Source organism: Aspergillus stella-maris (genome assembly GCF_047715825.1).
Source record: "Aspergillus stella-maris strain CBS 113639 unplaced genomic scaffold BDV14scaffold_33, whole genome shotgun sequence".
NCBI lineage: Eukaryota > Fungi > Ascomycota > Eurotiomycetes > Eurotiales > Aspergillaceae > Aspergillus > Aspergillus stella-maris.
The window spans coordinates 102,417-119,799 of NW_027396827.1; the positions used below are offsets into that span (position 1 = coordinate 102,417).

Genomic DNA, 17,383 nt, shown 5'->3' on the forward strand with positions numbered 1-17,383 from the left:
TATTCAACACCCATAGCTCTCCATAAGCCTTTTCTTTCCTCACGATGGACGCCTCCGCGAGCTGTCGTTCTCCTGCCTCAACCCCCAATATCAAGACCCGGTTTCTCGTCATCTCCGACACACACGGCCACCAGTTACCACCCGAGTATTTCGAGCAACAAGCAGACGTTGTAATTCACTGCGCCGACCTGACTACCAAGTCAAGACTCGACGAGTTCCGATCTGCCATCAAGCTACTCCAGAAAATACACGCGCCCATCAAGCTAGTCATAGCCGGTAACCACGACTTCACCCTGGACATCCCCATATTCAAACACAATGTCTCAGAGGTAACCCCAACCCTGGAGCCAGACCTGGTGAAGAGAAAGTACGGTGACTACGGAGAAGTTAGGGAATTGTTACTCGAAGCCAAACGCAGCGGCATCTTTCTCCTGACGAGGACACGCACCATTTTACCCTCCACAATGGCGCGTCACTAAAGGTATATGCTAGCCCTTTTACAACTTCACTCGGTAACTGGGGCTTCCAGTACCACACCGAAACCGGCCATAACTTTGAAATCAGCAACGACGTTGATATCACAATAACCCACGGCCCACCGAAAGGTATCATGGACACGACCAACTCAGGCGACCGAGCCGGCTGCCCAAGGCTTTTAGAAGCCGTCGCTCGATCACGACCACGGGTGCACTGCTTCGGTCATATTCACGAGGGCTGGGGTGCTAAGCTTGTTGCCTGGCGCCCGAAAATCAGCGAGAAGCCCTCGCACTTCACTGACATCGACCATGGCCGTTCAAAGCTTCTTGCAAGGCTGTCACAAACTAATACGGCAACTCGTGTCTTCCAGACTAGTCACTGTAGCGATGACCAGACCCCACTGATCCAGAACTCTCAGACACTCTTTGTTAACGCTGCCGTTGAAGGCACGGAGGATCTTCCAGCGGCGGCATAGATTAGGTAGATGATGACGGCTGTTTCTTGACTCTCTCTTTTATTTCATCTCTTTCCTCCAAATTACGCTTTGGGACGTGGTTTACACTGGGTTTTGAATCCATTCTCTACCGTTTGACCCTGGCCTGTGACTGTCAATGAGGTTATTTAATATTTATTCAATTATTCTGCCATATAATTCCCTAAATACAGGAAAACTACATTTCAAGAATTGCCCGGTTGACTTTTATATCCTAAGAAATCGTCATGGCGTACATCAGTCAAGCAAGATTAAAGGTCTTGGTCTCTTTGCAGTGGCGGTTTATCATTGTACAAATATATATTGAAAAGGCTAGAACAAATGTTGCGATTTAGAAAATTCTGGCAAAGAAAGGAACATAGTATGCAATCAACAAGACTAGCAGTTTTGACTTGAAAAACAAGGTCAAGAGTCATATGTAGATTGATGACAACGGTCCATAAAGATCCTCGACGAAACTGAGGAGCATCAAGCGTGGTTTTGTTGACGCCGGTTTTGACTTCGGTGGAGCTTAATATTTGCACGGCATTATGTTACGGACTGAAAAGAATCACATATCAATTCAGCTGCTTCGTATACCTTGAGAGAGTTGAATCTACATGGTGGTGTTTTGTAGGTAGTTAACGTAATTCACGGGTCGGTCGCAAATCACGGGTCGGTCGCAAACCCCTCCAAAAAGTAGGCGCGTTTTCACCACCTCTCTCTTTCATCAACCACCATGCCACCAAAACGTAAGAAAACTCGCCAAGAATTAATTAAGCAAGAGGGCAGGATACAACTTGCAATTCAAGCCTTGAAAAATGAAGAAAATTGCACTATTCATGGGTTAGCAGTTAAGTATAATGTCCCTGACCAAACCCTCCGCGATTGCCTTGAGGGCCGACAATTTCACCTCAAATACCACAACCACAACCTTAAACTCTCTAAAATTCAAGAGGAGACTTTGGTAAAGTGGATTCTATCACAAGATTGCCACGGAGTCCCTCCACGACCTGCCCATGTACAAGAAATGGCTGATATAATCCTCCAGACTGATGACCCCAAGGGCTTCACCCCAGTCGGCGAGAACTGGGTCACCCAGTTTATTACACGCCGTCCTAAAGTCAGCAGTCGCTTTGCCAGAAAATACTATTATTAAAGGGCTAAATGTGAGGATCCAAGGCTTCTACAAGAGTGGTTTCGTACCCTACAAGAGATGCGGGTGGAGTTTGGTATACTTGACAAGGATATCTTTAATTTTAATAAAACAGGCTTTGCAATGGGGATTATTGCAACTATAAGAGTTGTGACAAGAGCCAACATGCCTGGAAAGCCTCATCTTATACAGCCAGGCAAGCGCGAGTGGGTGACAATAATTAAATGCATTAACATGACGGGGTGGAGTATTCCCTCCACCATAATTTTTAAAGGAAAAGTCTATATAGAAGGATGGTTCAGCAAATACAACCTCCCAAGCAACTGGCGTATTAAATTAAGTTTAAATGGCTGGACTAGTAATGTAATTGGCCTGCAGTGGCTCCAAGAGGTCTTTATACCTGCTACAAATCCTTGAAAAGTCGGCTGATATACCCTGCTTGTTCTTGATGGCCATGGTAGCCACCTTACACCTGAATTCGACAAGGTCTGCAAGGATCATGAAGTTATTCCCATCTGCATGCCTCCACACTTATCGCACCTCTTGCAACCTCTTGATGTTGGCTGTTTTGGGCCATTAAAGCGGGCATATGGTAACCTTATTGCTGACCAAATAAGGAAGTCATTCAGATTTATTGACAAACTTGACTTCTTACAGGCGTATCCTACTGCTCACCAGGATGTTTTCAAGCCTTAAAACATTCAAAGCGGCTTTGGAGCAGCTGGAATAGTACTATTTAACCCTGAAAGGGTCCTCTGCAAGCTTAATATTACTCTACGTACGCCAACACCCCCCCCAAGCCATGGGGGTCAGTCTACAAGCTCCTTGGTGATCGGAATGCCATATACCGTCAAGCAAGTACAACGGCAAGCAGCGTCACTTTGAAAGCTATTAAGGAAAGGCTCGCAAAGTCTATTATTGCCTTTAAAACATGCCCTGTAGCAAATTATAAAGGGCTGTGAGATTGCTCTATACAACTCTGCTTAACTTGCCCTTGAAAACCATAAACTCCGCATTGCAAACCTGCAGGAGAGGGAAAAAAAGACACGTTCTAAGCAACAAATGGCTCCTGCAAGCGGCCTTACTGTACAGGAAGGTAGAGACCTTGTAACTATAAGAAATACTCTATTAGAGGCGGAAGAGGCTTCCTCTACAATGCGTGCACCTTTAACTTCAGGCGCACCAAGACGCGCTCCACCAACATGTTCTTGGTGTCATATTCAGGGTCATACAAGAGTATCATGTGCAGAACGTCGTCAACAACTAGAAAATTGAAAATATTAACTTTTGGGTGGTTGCGAATGACTTCAAGTTGTAGAGCATAGGCAAAAAGCGGGGCGGTTTGCGACCGACCCGTGATTTGCGACCGACCCGTGAATTACGTCAAACTTAATGGATGTAGATGCCTAAGGCCACAGCCAAGCATCAACGACCCAAAGCAGCCAAGCACAGGGCTTAGGGTTTCCCGCACACACCAGGCGGTGGAGCCCTCACGAAGCGAAAATTTCCACCACGGCGAAAGTAACAGAGACCTCTGATCCGCAACCTCGAAAGACGACAACCAGCCTCACGTCGACAATAATGGCCTCTCGTCCTACCGTCTCTATCGCCTCTGGCGAGGGCAAGCCCACCGGGGCTACCGTCCCCCTGCCTGCCGTTTTCGCCTCGCCCATCCGTCTTGATGTTGTGCAGTATGTGCGATCTTGAATTTGAGCCCCGTTGGTGTCGCGAGGGAGGATTGAAGATGAAACTTTGGGGATGAAGCGACATTATGCGGACAGAACGGACAACGCAAAATCAGAGGATATCGACTGACTGGTTGAATTATAGGCAGGTTCACACCGGTATGGCCAAGAACAAGAGACAGCCCTACGCTGTGAGCGAGAAGGCTGGTGAACAGACCTCCGCTGAGTCCTGGGGTACCGGTATGTTTGGCACTGAACAATTGCAATTGAGAATTGGGGGCAAAAATGTCTGACTTGAGTTTTTCACGATTCCAGGCCGTGCTGTCGCTCGTATCCCCCGTGTCTCTGGTGGTGGTACTCACCGTGCTGGTCAGGCTGCGTTCGGTAACCAGTGCCGTTCTGGTCGCATGTTCGCTCCTACCAAGGTCTGGCGCAAGTGGCACCAGAAGGTCAACCTTGGCCAGAGGTACGATATACAGAACTATCTCGATATTATCAAGAACTGAGCTAACATGGCGAAACAAGACGTTTCGCTACCGCCTCTGCCCTGGCTGCCTCCTCCGTCCCCTCCCTCCTCTTCGCCCGCGGTCACCGCGTCGCCAACGTCCCCGAGGTCCCCCTCGTCGTTGACTCCAAGACCTTCGAGAACGCCGCCGTCACCAAGACCAAGGCCGCCGTTGCCCTCCTCCAGGCTCTCGGCGCCGGGCCCGAGCTCGTCAAGGTCTCCAAGTCCCGCAAGATCCGCGCCGGTAAGGGTAAGCTTCGTGACCGCCGCTTCCGCCAGCGCCGCGGTCCCCTCGTCGTCTACAACCCCGAGACCGACGGCAAGGAGCTCGTCCGTGCCTTCCGCAACATCCCTGGCGTCGAGACCTCCCCCGTCTTCAGCCTCAACCTCCTCCAGCTCGCCCCCGGTGGTCACCTCGGCCGCTTCATCGTCTGGACCTCCTCCGCCTTCGAGGCCCTCGACACCGTCTACGGAACCACCTCTTCCCCCTCGGCCCTGAAGAAGGACTTCGTCCTCCCCTCCAACCTGGTCGCCAACGCTGACCTCACTCGCCTCATCAACTCCTCCGAAATCCAGAGCGTCCTCCGCGCCCCCAAGGGTGAGGCCCGCACCAAGCGCGCCAACGTCCAGAAGAAGAACCCTCTCCGCAACAAGCAGGTTATGCTCCGTCTTAACCCCTACGCTGCTGCTTTCTCCAAGGAGAAGCTCGGCCAGAAGGCTGTTGAGGGTGGCAAGCCTACTGCCCCCGCTAAGTCTTTCACCGAGACTCTCCGTGAGGAATAAGCGTTTCCCTTCGCAGGTTTCGTTTTTTCTTCGTGTATGAGGCTAGGCGTGGTTCAATGACGATGGGCTTGGTTTTTTAAAAATGGTAGCATTAAGCAAATGAACGGATTTGCAATACCCAGTTTTTTTTTTCGCTTTTTATTTAGCATCACGTGTAATGGATATGTAATGATTCAAGACCGTGGATGTTTTGTAGTTGGTGTTGTAGTTCTCATGCTCTACTCTGGTACCGTAGTTGTCGAAGTATATGTTCCTACATTTCCACCTCGGCACTTGTTCTTTACCTGTACCTACATAGGCATAGGTCATGGAAAGCCATTATGCTACGTGGGCATAATTAATAATGATTAATTATCTATCCAAATCCTCGCCATGAACGGCGGGCAACGCCGCCGCCGTTAGACATTCCTGCTTAGGGCGCCGCAACTAAACTACCTAACTGCCGGGCTAGACCTCAAGAACCAGGATTAATGCCTAGAGGATTACCCCGTAGTGTCGATTCGGCATCTGAACTAACCTCGCAAGAGTATCTCAGTTTGGCCTAGTTTAAGCCAGCTATACCATTTGATCTTTATACCCAAATGTCTCACAATTCAGCCGATCCCCGATGCCTTCTTAGTGGGCCAAAATAGCAGACTAATGCCACTTACCGCGCTATGTTCCTCGTAGTTTATTTCGTGGGCATGGCATTTGCCGTTGCCTATAACTAGAGGACTTCCAAGGAGAACTGACTGACTCATGAGAGCTCGAAACACCCAGGGATCGGAATATCGGGAGTTACATCCATATTGCTGTCAACATGGATATCAAATCGCAGACTCAGGACGAAGCCCAGACTACTAAGGCGGGGAAAAGGGAGAACAAGAAGGAATTCTTCCGGGTGGCGACTGACGTCGAGACAACGTACTAACGCGCCCGAAACTGGGCGCCGCTGTGTCTGCAATTTTGACTGGCTGATATGTTAGGTTAGTGGTCGGCTCATAACGGCCGAAATAGGGCATGGCATGGAGTAAGGTAGGGATATAGATTCCAAGTGAAGTATACAAATTCGCAATAATGTACTGAATGAGATCGAGTCGTAGATTGACCGAGAAATGCAGTGCGCAGAATGTACGCCTTTCTATTCCACCAAGTCGTGTCGTATATCGTATCCCGTATTCGTTGACGCCATGAAATCACGGTATCTGCAGTGGTTTGAACAGCGTCGCATCGCGTTTGCCAAAACTTCTCCTGAACCCATGACGGAGTTGCAGAGCATGTTTTCTGATTTAATCCTTATCAGGTCGGGTAAGTTGGGTTCGACATCCGACGAGCTTCGATCTGACAGACCGAGCATGGACGTTACAATATTAGGCAGGTCGTAGTCTGCTGTGCTTAATGCACGGTGGATAGAGCTCCACTTCGCAGATTATGAGTAAGCGGATTCCTCATTGGACTTGTCTCTCCTCTGACAACGAGCCTCGATAACAAAAGGGAAGTATGGAGAGCAGGTGAATTGGGTAGTCTATCCCTCTGTCCGCGGTATTCTATGATCGAAGGCAACGGTTTGCCTGAAAGTCCAGTATCCGCTTCTGTCGGCCCTTTCCGGGTCTGTACTCGGAGAATGAAATTTAGGGTACGGTCCGCTGCTGAGCTCGGCTTTCAACGCTTAGGTGCTGCGGTTCCTTGGGGCTAGGCAAGGGTCCAATTAGGGCATCCAGACCGAGCAACCCGGTGAAGTTGACAGGTTTCCCGGAAAACCCGGGCCTCCGATCCTGGAGGATTATGAAGGTAACATCATCGGATTTGGACGTCGAGATCTAACTTCAGTGAGGCCTTTATGTCACTGGATGGCGAAGAATTGACAGGCCGTGAATAAGTAGCGCCGGTCGGAAGACTTAGTTGAGCAGTTATTGACCGGGATTAGGAGGATCTCCAGACTAATGGAGGTCTTGACCGTCTCTGTGTACCGATAATAAGTTTCCTGTACGACTTCGACCCACTAAACTTTTTCGTACACCCTTAGATAATACTCACGAAATTTGGGGTCGTCTCAAGGCTGTGATTGCTTCGCTGTGGGTCCTGCAAAGTTCACAACCTGTTGGTGTCGGACCGCTAACGAAGTTCATATAACAAAAGCGGAGATCTAGACAGTGTTGCCAGGTCTTGAACATAGACGGGAATATCCAGTGATGCCAACTGGGTAGCGGGACATGAAAAGACTCCGGTGATGGCGATCGATGAAGATTGGATGCAGGTGGTTGGTTGTTCTTAAGCGAGAATCGGGATCTGAAGAATGTCCAAGGCTAGCGCTGGAGATGGACATTGTCCAAGCAAGTGTAGCATCTCGTCTCGGAACTGGACAATGTTAAGAACCCGAACCCCGTTCATTGTTGGATATGAGAGAACTGCGACCTGCCCCTGACCTTATATCGGGGGTCAGGGCAGCAATTAAATTATTGGGATCCACCAACAAACAGCGCATCAGCACCAGAGCTTTAGTTTACTTCCGTCGATGTAGGCACCCACCAGAAGTATCGAAATAGACACAATCCCCCTACCGGAACTTCGATGGGCCGCCTCATTGCTCGCTCGATCACGCTCTATAATCTCGGAATAAGCACATAATATCGATGTACATGCCCTGATGGGAACTCACCTACTGTTGTTCTATCATCGCAACTGAGGCAATTTACTCCCTCATGCTGTGGTCAAAGTAGGAGCGACGTCGCTGTTCTCCCGTCGGTAAATTGCATATTATTAAAGCGAGCCGCTTGCATCGACGGTGCTTCCTCTATAGCTATCCTTGCACTTATCGCTCAAGATATTGAGATGGCGAAGACCGGTTGCTGGGAGACTGATTGAAGCCGGTCAAAGCCTGGTGGAGATGTCCGCGAGATGTCAGTGACATGTTACAAGTGGTTGTCAAGCTAGCAACCGGCAGGCACTCACTAAATCTCGAGGTTGAGAACGCAATCGTTCACCCTCGCAAACCGTAGCAGAAATGTCCGAACTCTCAGTTCCTAGGCATTCAGTCCCACTGCATCGGTAGTTCCCATTTGAGGTAATCGCGACGATTTACCATGAGAAACAATGGGTACAAATGGCGCCAGGTAAGCGCAAGAAACACAAAATGTTATGCATAAAGCACAAGTGACTGACAGGGGTTGAATGACACTTGAACCGGAGACGTGAAAAGGAGCGGAAGAAAGCATCCTGGCAAGGAAGTTCCTGCCCAAGACGAACAAGGGCACGTGAGGAAACCTTCTCCGAGTGCTTGACAACAACAACACATGACGTCGCAACCAAACAACCACTCGGTCAGGAATCCGTACTTTCGAAGACTTTGCTGCCACTGCCTTCGCCGTTCGAGGTGCAAGTTGCACAAACAGGGACCATGCATCCGCGGCCCCCAGCCACTCCAATTAGATGGCCCTGAGCACGCACTCGCGTATGCAGCTTCCACGGCAACGTACAGCTTGTTCATCCCCGTTTCCTCACGACTTACCGGTTACGAGTCAAATCCTGGCCTAGCCTTGCGCGTTGCATGCTGTCCAGGGGTTATGTGTGAAGTTGATGATGTGGTCGCGAATGGATCTTTCGCGAGTTTATGATTCAGATGCCCGGAATTCAAAAGGTCAGTGATCTACGTGCTAGCTCACTGTGATCCTGGTCTTGCTCGGTAAACGGAGTGGTCTAAACCTACTAGGTACGGAGGATAGACGCCGGCCGGTTTATGATGCTTTAGCCTCTTCCTGCTGCAAATTCCCTTTCACCCGGTGCCTTAGTGCGTTGTTAACAGTTGAGCATCCTGGGTAGGCTCGCCGTTCTCTTCGACTTTCTGAGTTTGCCAGGGGCCAGCCTGTCCTGAATCCTTCGCATTGCGGCGTAGGAGGCCTATCGGAGCCGATCTACAGAGTAGGCGTTTCGAAGAATGGCAATGAAACTACCGCCACCGTTTGCGCTAAAACACCGACCCAAAAACATGGACGGCAAGCGTAAACCCAATTTGGCTCTCCTGCGTTTACCAGGTTACCAGTATCACAGAGCGGAGGGCTTGGCAACCGCCTCCTTTGAAGGATTGCCGGGCGCAGGGTGTGGTGTTGATTGGCGTGAGCGGTACTTTGCGACAATCTCAAGATCATGGTTCACCCAGATTTGATCGCTTGGTAGCTTTGTACTGTGCCTAGGTCCGAGCGGCCGCATGGGCAATTGAAGGAAGCATCGTACAGTAGACTGAACTTCTCATTCGACAACAGATGGCGACAGGGCTCTGTCGAGGGATGGAAGGAGCTGGCCATGATAGGATGAGCAATCTCGGTATACGCACGGATAAATTGGATCTAGACTCACATCGCACCAATGACCTTTCAAGCGGAGATTTTCGTTTCTGGAAAGATCCCGACTATGAACTGGATTAGCACATGTCAGTACTGTGCGAGAAGAGTGCACTCATTGCTGCAGATTGGCGCGACGAAGCGCAAATTATCGCCAAACAAAAGGGTGGTATATGGGGCCAACATGGAAACAAAGAGACACTAATAATATCGGGACTGCAGATCCGATCGCCAGGGCTCTCAGATACAGCCAGACGATGTAGTTGCTGGCCGACTGCATCAAAATTTAGAACGGGAGTCAATGGATCCTGAAACCGGGTGTCAGTCTCACCACCGGTTGCGCGTATGTGTATGCTGGAGCCTTGTTTCCAGTTTCCACAAACCACAGACACTTAGTGCAGCTATCCCCGCGAACGACAAGGACGAACTGGAATCTGTCGAAGAAGAAACTAGTCTCACTCTCAGGTCCCAAAGTCCCTGCCCTCTACACTTAGGGAAAGGGATGGTACGTACATCAAAGAAACACTAGGTATCCACATTCGAGTGGAGAGCCTAGTCGCATCGCATCTGCAAAAGGAATCAAAGTAATTTGGCCCCATCGTCTTCAGTCTGCCTACACCAACCGGTACTGCGGGCTGGCCACTATCCAAATCGATCAAAACACCAAGCCCTGGAGTTGATAACTGACTAAGGAGCAATGACTCTCCGATGGTGCTTGATCTCCGTGATTACCAGTCAATGCGCGACGGAGGTTCGGACCATGTACCTTGTGATGATCGACCGTTGCGCTTAGAGACTGGATGAAACAAATGAAGGAGCTCAAACATCACGGGTGAATTCGTCGTTCTGACATTCAGACAAGACAAAACAAGGTTATTTTCAAATGCCGTTCCGAGGATGCTAGCCTCTCGAAGACTCCTCTCCGGCCTATGGGCTCACGATGGGGACTATGGAGAAGGAAGGATCGTTTGAAACGCCGTCAGAAAATCCTTCTTGCGGGGCGCAGGTGGATCTCAAGCCAGTCAAGTCCGAGGGCGACTCGAGTCCAGAATAAAAAAAGCAAAGGGGCTGGAAGTCCGAAAAAAGGGAAGCAGGGAATCATGAGATGAAGGTCAATAATAGTCGACCTATTATCCATACAAGTGGCGGCGAGAATGGAGGGCCAGCACGAAAAGGCAAGACTTGCGCCTTGGTCGGCAAAACCGCGGTGCTGGATCTATAGGGGAGTATCCGAGTAATGAGGCCCATAGTCGAAACACGGCGAGTCTGAGTCCAGCCCTAGGAAGATAGATAAGGTGGGATCTGGATTTCGAGGCTGTGGTTCGTATGTATCGCAAACAATCACAGACCCAGGCCTTCCCTGCTCGACTCGGTCCTCGAACTACTTCCACGCCTTCTAGGTACCTGGCCGCCACACCACTCGCTTCCTCTTTTTTCCTTCGCCCAGCTATCAGCTTTATTTGTCTTCTTGCCATTAACCCTCGATTCGTCGAGCGTTGGTTGGTCCTTCTCGCTCTCGTGTCTTCTCCGCCGATCCCCTGTCAGCTGCAGGGTTCATACCAGGGCATCCATATCCTCAGCGTCAAACTCGACATACAACCTGGCATCGACCCCCCGCCTCCAAACCCAAAATCTACCAGTTGCAGCCCTGACAGCGAATCGCTGATCGCTGGGTCTGACCCTGGTCCCATCAAGATTTCGCCGCCGGCATGACACCTTTCCCAGCATTCATTGTTCCCCGTTAGCGGCTGCAATAATCTCGCCAGGAGCAGGCCTTTTGGTCCAATAAGGTGCGTATGAGCGGCTCCTGAGTGTTGGTTCTCTAATTTTCTTGTGAAAGGACAGTTGCTTGCATCAAACAAGGGAAACAACAGCGAAGAAAAGCAAATTAATGAGAATAATTATAGAAAATAACCCACATCTTCACTACCTTCACCTTCTATTCGGCTACTCCTGCATCTGGATGCGGAGGGTGATTCTAGTCGACAAACGGGCGCTGCTCTCTGCATTTTCCTTTCTCGTTCGCAGCTCCGAGTCTTCTTACTTCTTTCTGACTTAATTGCAGTCTGCAGCCTCGAAGCCACGATATTACTTTATCTACTATTTGCACGAGCCTGTGGTTCATTGACCTAACCATTTGCGTCTGGGCGTAGTTAAGTGCTGTCGGTCTGGCCGTCACTCAACACCGACCTGGATAGCCTCTCGTTGTTCAGAAACCTGAGTGATCGGCTGGAGTCCTGCAGTAACCCTGGCCGGAGGAGGTCATTCTGAGAAAGGAACCAAGGAGAAAGAGTTTCAGGGCCGTTTGCGCCATGATTGTCCACCTCTAAATCCCACCTTGGTCTGCGCCTGCTCTGGTCTACGCTATTCCTAGTGTAGGGCAGCCCTCAGTGACCCGCGTGGCAAAGACTTGTCTTCTGGTGAGACATCCTTCCATCGGTGTCTGCCATTCTGAGCGATTCATACTTAATCGGCACCCGGTACTATTCCCTGCGTCGGATGATATACCGAGTCTCGACTTAGAGACCTCATATCTCCAACGGCTCTCAGTCATCGACCCGATTGCCTGGTCTAATCCTTCACACTATTCCATACACATCATTCTTCAACAGCTCATCATCAATTGAGTAACTCTTTGGGGCTCTCGTCACACAACCCATACATCGTGACTGGGAAAGCACAAACAGAGGTGAGCACTTCCAGAAACCTGTCGATATCACCTACCCACTTCGACAAGCTGCTTGTTGCCATCGCTGACTTGCTCACTGATATTTCAGTCGGTCACCACAAGTTTTACTGAATAAGAGCCCAAAAATACCTCTGAAATTCAAATCCCGTCACAAGGCGACAGGGGTCTTGAGTGTTGAACGCGGCGTTGCTTGTACCGGTTAGAGTGACTGGCACCCACACTGATAACCCTCGTCAACCGATTCACCGTGCGCACGATGTCATCAACCTACTATATTGGGCCTTTCGGGCGTATGTTACCTGTGACAAATGGTCCTGCGGCGCAAGAAGCGAATCGACCAGCTGCTAACCTTGCAGTTTCTACGTCTCACCCGTATCAACTTCCTCCTCCTCGTACTTCAGCGCCGCTGCAGTTCGGAACAGACCCATTTCTTCGCCCGCGGAATCGAGGCGAGGCAATCGACGAGCGAGAAGAGTCTCCTGGTTATTCGAGAAGCCCTGGATACCAACAAGCGAATGAGCAACTTCCGTCCGTTAGTCAACTTCTCACTCCAAGTATACAATCCAGTCGCTCGCCTTCACCATACAATCCTCGATCATTCGGGATCTATTTGCCATCGAATGAGTCAGGGGACATGCACGAGCGTTTGCGCTATAATGAGTCTAGCACACACCCTTTGGATCCCCGACCCAACGTCTACGAAAACGCCAGAGTACCACTAGATGCAATGACCGCTTCCCAAGCTCAGAACCTACCCCCCATTTCTCACCTCTCGTCCCCAACCCTCAGTCGTGGCGCCCCCGCCTATATTAGCCACAGCTCGAACACACCCAATCAGTCATATTCGTCTGCTTTCCAGCGCTATCATGATGAGTCAAGCGAGAGGACTCAATTAGCAATGCCGTTATCCGCGACCGGTGACTCGGAACACTTTGATGCTATTAATAAATCGACAAAGTCTCAAGTACGTCTGCATGTTGTGGATGAGAGATACATAGAGGGCGAGGGTTTATGCTACATATACGCGGATGGCTCTCATTGCCCCAAGGCCATTGACGGAATCCCAGTCAATGCCAACTGGGGAATTACTAAAGCTGGCAAACCCCGAAAGCGGTTAGCTCAGGCCTGTCTTACATGCCGGGAAAAGAAGATAAAGTGTCACCCAAATATGCCGAAGTGTGATCAATGCCAGAAGTCCGGCAGAGAATGCAGGTTCGAGAGCGCGTAAGTATTTTTGCAGCCTAAGTAAGACACTTCATACCGCAAAATGCTTACGTTTGTTCTAGGCCCCGTGGACACCGGGCTGCGACGAGGGCATCCCAATTCCCGCTAAAATACGATATGAGGGACAATTATGTACCAGGAAACCTTAACAATGCAGGTACTTCCAGTTCCGTATACTCTGTTGCGAGAGCTTCAGAAAGCTTGACTTCCCTGCGTGGGACAAATTCGCAGTCTCCCTTGTCTGATGATTCAATGCTTACGCCTTCTGCCCTGGACAGCAATCATGAGAACGTTTCTCATCCTGATCAACATCACGCAGTGAGACTGCAGCACGGTACTTGGATACCAACGAACCTACCAAGCCACTCAATAGGTAGTGCCGGCTTAATCTCCACGAATTACGCCGAGATGTTGACGGAAATCAAGGACCTCGACTCCCATGACTTACTGGCGGCCGACTGGAGAGCTGACCCCTACATGATCGACTTCGAATCCACGATACACTTCGTCGAAAGTTATCTCACATACGTCAATGATCGCTTATACTATATATTTCCACAAAGAAGGTTTTTATTATGGTTAAAATCTTGCCATACGAAATCACTCGATGATCACATGCTTCTTTACTCTATGATGACCCTGGGTGCAATATTTTCGGACCGCCCGGACAGGATGACAGCAATGAGGCGTTACTCTCGTATTGCCAGATATGCAATTGAGCATAGCCAGAACACCCTTACGTTGCAGCTTGCTCAGACTCGCATCATATTAAGTCTTTGGTACTGCGCAGTCGGTGCGCTTGTAAAGTCTTGGGATGCAGCCGGGGCAGCAGTTCGGACCGTTTGCGGTCTGCGTTATAATGTTGAAATGGGTGGAGTTATAGTAGAGCAAAGCCAGCCTTGCGAGTATGGACTACATCCTCAAGCGTTGATTGAATGTCGTCGACGGACATTCTGGACGGTTTTCCTAATGGATGTGAGTGCTAATTACCAACTCTATTCATGTCTCTTGCCACTAATTAGGGTTGCTTAGCGCCTCTCTTGTCTCTACGCCCCATCTACCACCTTTATCTCTTCTCAGACAGCATTCCTAAGGCTCCCCTGTCGAGAAGACATCTACGAAGCCCAAGAGTATACTACAGTGCCATTCTTCCAGAGCTTTCTAGATCAAGTCCCATCTCAGGATAGCGACCTCTCAGGGCTGAGTGCAATGGCGCTCTTGATAGATGTCACATCGATATGGGGAGAAGTGTCTGATTATGTCCTTCGACTATCCCTGATTCCAGCAAAATCCTACAATCAAGTCTTTGAGGAATTCTACGGCAGCATGGTCCGTCGATCAGACCAGTGGCTCTCGCGACTCCCAGACCACCTCGCTTTCACCGCGGTAAACCTGGAGCGAAGCATCCAAGGCAGGAAAATCGATTTATTCATATCAATCCATCTCTTATATCATGCTGCTTTACTAAAACTGAATCGGTACGCTCGCTTGCAAGTATTACGACCGGGAAAGGCAAAACAATACGTTCACGCAGCTCGGAACCACGCCGCTGAGATTCTTCGAACTGCCCTAGCACTCGTCCGCTATGTCTCGGACTACAACTTATCCCCGCTGACAATTAAACCCTCTCCCAAGGGAAACCTCCTGAGTCCCTCTATTGCCTATGTGATTCTCTCCGCAGTTGACGTCCTCAGCGCTGGCGGTGCAATAATCGACCTGCCTCAATGCATCAACCTCATTCACGCTGGACTTGATGTCGTACGGGAACTCAGCTACTATTGGGCTGGCACAAAGGCGCTTGCCTCGGTCATTGAAGCTCGTTTAGACGCCATGATGGCAGCGCAACAGCAGATGGCATCTGGCTGCGACAAGGTTGCTTTCCTTCTTGGTGGACCATCCCTGGATAGCCAGGTGCAGAACGACGTACAGAGGCAGGATACGTCTATGAAAGAGGACTTACTGTACGGTGGCTTACCGCGCGAGCAGCTCTTTGATGCTTTTGGGCTAGGGAACGTGCCGTATTCGATGAATAACGTTCTTTGGATTAGGACTCGGTGATGAATTGGAACGGATGATCGGATAAAGTCACGCATATTGTACGAGATGATCTACGACGTTTGTTAGATGTACATGTAAGCGATAACTGGTAAGATATGCTTTTGGGGTACGTTACATAGTTTGGGATTTGAATTTTCAAGAGGCGTTATGAATGGGTTGTTTGTATGATAGATTGAGTTCTTGGGACTCAGCAATTGGCGCCACAGTTCTTTCGCTGGGCTTTCGATCCGAGGAACTGAAGAAGAGTGTAGGAATAGACGTCCTCGGCTTATCATACCTACTTATACCCAGTCTTCCAGCGATCAACTTCTCTTTGGATAGAAGACTTCTCATCGCTAATTGATATTTACCTCGACTCGTACATCTCAATAGTCTTATCGACCTTTCTACAATCCTAAAGCCTTGATCCACACTGTTACTAAATGGATTCATCACGACTCAATGAAGCGGAAATGTCTGACTCGGGAACGGACTCCGTCAGCAATGTCAGCACAGGAAGTCTGATGGTCGAAAGCCTCACCGCGCGGACTGTTCTGACTATCGACGAGATGAACGATGAAGCAGACGAACGCGTGGTTTCCCTTAGCGACGATAGGTCCTCGGATGCACCGCTACCGGGGGATTCTTCCGCGATTGAAGGCCCATCCGGCATCGGGTCGAAAGAGAAGAGGCGTATTGATGATGAGATAGAAGGCGATGACTCCCAAGAATCGTCAGACCGTGAGCGAAAAAGGGCAAAGAGCGAGAGATACACCGGAAGTTCAATAATGACTGATGCCGCAATTAGTGCCGCAATTGATGCGTGCGAGACCCATGTTATTGATCCCAATGCGGATATGCTCATCGTGTTAACTGGATGTTGATCGTCCGTTCGCTGTTCGTGGTGAGACTTCTTTCGATAAGACATTCCATGATGATGTACGCATGCTGATATCCGGGCGTTGTAGATGAACCTGCAGGCGCTTTTCTCAGACTTCCGAATGACGAAGACGTGGATATGAAAGAGCCCCATCGCATGGTTCTATACCACGTTTCATCAAAGCATATGTCATTTGCTTCGCCTAGGTTTCATACCGAAACAATGGGCGAGCAAAAGCGACTTATACCGACAGTGACTGTGTGTGCCCACGACCCCAATGCGCTTTTGATATTGCTGGATGCCATTCACGGTCGGTGGAACTCGGTGCCTCGCCATATGGGCCTCGAACTTCTGGCCAAAATCATGATTATTGCCACCCAATACAAGTGCACTGATGCGCTGAGCATCTGCAGGGATTTGTGGGCACCAGCAGCAAAAGTTGACTTAGCTGCGAAGCCAAGTCCCGAAACTTCACGTTGTGGCTCTATGTGGTCTGCGTGTCTGGTTCGTTTGAAGAATGGCGGCAGGCAGTGAGGGATGCGGCGATTCGATGTCCCGATCCAGTTAAGGCAATAGGGATTCCCTTTCCAGAAGATAAACTCCGTAGGAAAGCCTCAATAATAACAGGGTAGGCCGCGGGCTAACAGAAGTGGTAGGCGAAGCGAATCTTGTCCGGGAAAAAGCCATTCAACAGCTGATCGATATGGTATACGATAAATTCAACAGCAGCCTCTCTTTAGACAGCGGCTGCTGCCAGGTCTGCAGTGCTGCGTCACTAGGTGGTCTAGCATCGCGGATGTATGACAGCGGCCTCTTACCTAAAAACCTCGAGGCGCCTTTCAAGAACGTATCGTACGAAGATATCAAATCGGCTCTTGCTGGTTTAAACTCCCGCTTTCCCGATTACCCATGCAACTGTTATGGTCGTTTTATGAGTGGACTGCGCAAGCAGGTGCTGGAGTTTAATCCTCATGGGTTAGACTATGCCCAATGATCAGCGGAGGACGGCACACACCATTGAGGAGATATCCAACGCAGATTGGGAAAGCAGTAGATGATGGGATATGGAGAGAGGGATGGGCAAGTATCTGAGGTTAGTCTGGGTACGCGCGGAAGGACCCGGCGACGTCACTCCGGCCTTTAGGAAGCTCCCCTCCGC

General features: G+C 49.8%; 5 protein-coding genes across 5 annotated transcripts; all 5 read left to right on the top strand.

Annotated features, from left to right (window-relative positions):
• Positions 1-44: 44 nt before the first annotated feature.
• BDV14DRAFT_209349 (metallophosphatase domain-containing protein) lies at positions 45-952 on the top strand (the record flags this gene model as incomplete). The annotated part of the gene is made up of 2 exons (XM_073775622.1): positions 45-386; positions 419-952. 2 exons carry the CDS (start codon positions 45-47, stop codon positions 950-952), a joined length of 876 nt encoding a protein of 291 aa, XP_073627338.1.
• Positions 953-3,625: 2,673 nt separating this feature from the next.
• Positions 3,626-5,258, top strand: BDV14DRAFT_174887 (60S ribosomal protein uL4). Its single transcript, XM_073768969.1, has 4 exons — positions 3,626-3,796; positions 3,936-4,030; positions 4,106-4,256; positions 4,316-5,258. The coding sequence occupies exons 1-4, from the start codon at positions 3,687-3,689 to the stop codon at positions 5,076-5,078; spliced, it is 1,119 nt and encodes a 372-aa protein (XP_073627339.1). The 5' UTR covers positions 3,626-3,686; the 3' UTR covers positions 5,079-5,258.
• BDV14DRAFT_174889 (uncharacterized protein) lies at positions 5,259-5,502 on the top strand. Its single transcript, XM_073768970.1, has one exon. It carries the CDS (start codon positions 5,264-5,266, stop codon positions 5,417-5,419), a length of 156 nt encoding a protein of 51 aa, XP_073627340.1. The 5' UTR covers positions 5,259-5,263; the 3' UTR covers positions 5,420-5,502.
• A 6,667-nt stretch (positions 5,503-12,169) lies between these two features.
• On the top strand, positions 12,170-15,591 carry BDV14DRAFT_209352 (Zn(II)2Cys6 transcription factor). Its single transcript, XM_073775623.1, has 3 exons — positions 12,170-13,307; positions 13,370-14,282; positions 14,340-15,591. The coding sequence occupies exons 1-3, from the start codon at positions 12,340-12,342 to the stop codon at positions 15,363-15,365; spliced, it is 2,907 nt and encodes a 968-aa protein (XP_073627341.1). The 5' UTR covers positions 12,170-12,339; the 3' UTR covers positions 15,366-15,591.
• Positions 15,592-15,825: 234 nt separating this feature from the next.
• On the top strand, positions 15,826-17,180 carry BDV14DRAFT_174897 (uncharacterized protein). The gene is made up of 2 exons (XM_073768971.1): positions 15,826-16,983; positions 17,043-17,180. The coding sequence occupies exon 1, from the start codon at positions 16,363-16,365 to the stop codon at positions 16,756-16,758; it is 396 nt and encodes a 131-aa protein (XP_073627342.1). The 5' UTR covers positions 15,826-16,362; the 3' UTR covers positions 16,759-16,983; positions 17,043-17,180.
• The last annotated feature ends 203 nt before the right edge of the window (positions 17,181-17,383 follow it).

Excerpts from the sequence above, each read along its gene's own strand:
- BDV14DRAFT_174887 (XM_073768969.1), top strand. The coding sequence starts at position 3,687 with ATGGCCTCTCGTCCTACCGTCTCTATCGCCTCTGGCGAGGGCAAGCCC. Across the intron at positions 3,797-3,935 it reads ATCCGTCTTGATGTTGTGCA|GCAGGTTCACACCGGTATGG; the intron begins GTATGTGCGATC and ends GTTGAATTATAG. Across the intron at positions 4,031-4,105 it reads CGCTGAGTCCTGGGGTACCG|GCCGTGCTGTCGCTCGTATC; the intron begins GTATGTTTGGCA and ends TCACGATTCCAG.
- BDV14DRAFT_209352 (XM_073775623.1), top strand. The coding sequence starts at position 12,340 with ATGTCATCAACCTACTATATTGGGCCTTTCGGGCGTATGTTACCTGTG. Across the intron at positions 13,308-13,369 it reads GAATGCAGGTTCGAGAGCGC|GCCCCGTGGACACCGGGCTG; the intron begins GTAAGTATTTTT and ends CGTTTGTTCTAG. Across the intron at positions 14,283-14,339 it reads GGACGGTTTTCCTAATGGAT|CGCCTCTCTTGTCTCTACGC; the intron begins GTGAGTGCTAAT and ends AGGGTTGCTTAG.
- BDV14DRAFT_174897 (XM_073768971.1), top strand. The coding sequence starts at position 16,363 with ATGAAAGAGCCCCATCGCATGGTTCTATACCACGTTTCATCAAAGCAT.
- BDV14DRAFT_174889 (XM_073768970.1), top strand. The coding sequence starts at position 5,264 with ATGTTTTGTAGTTGGTGTTGTAGTTCTCATGCTCTACTCTGGTACCGT.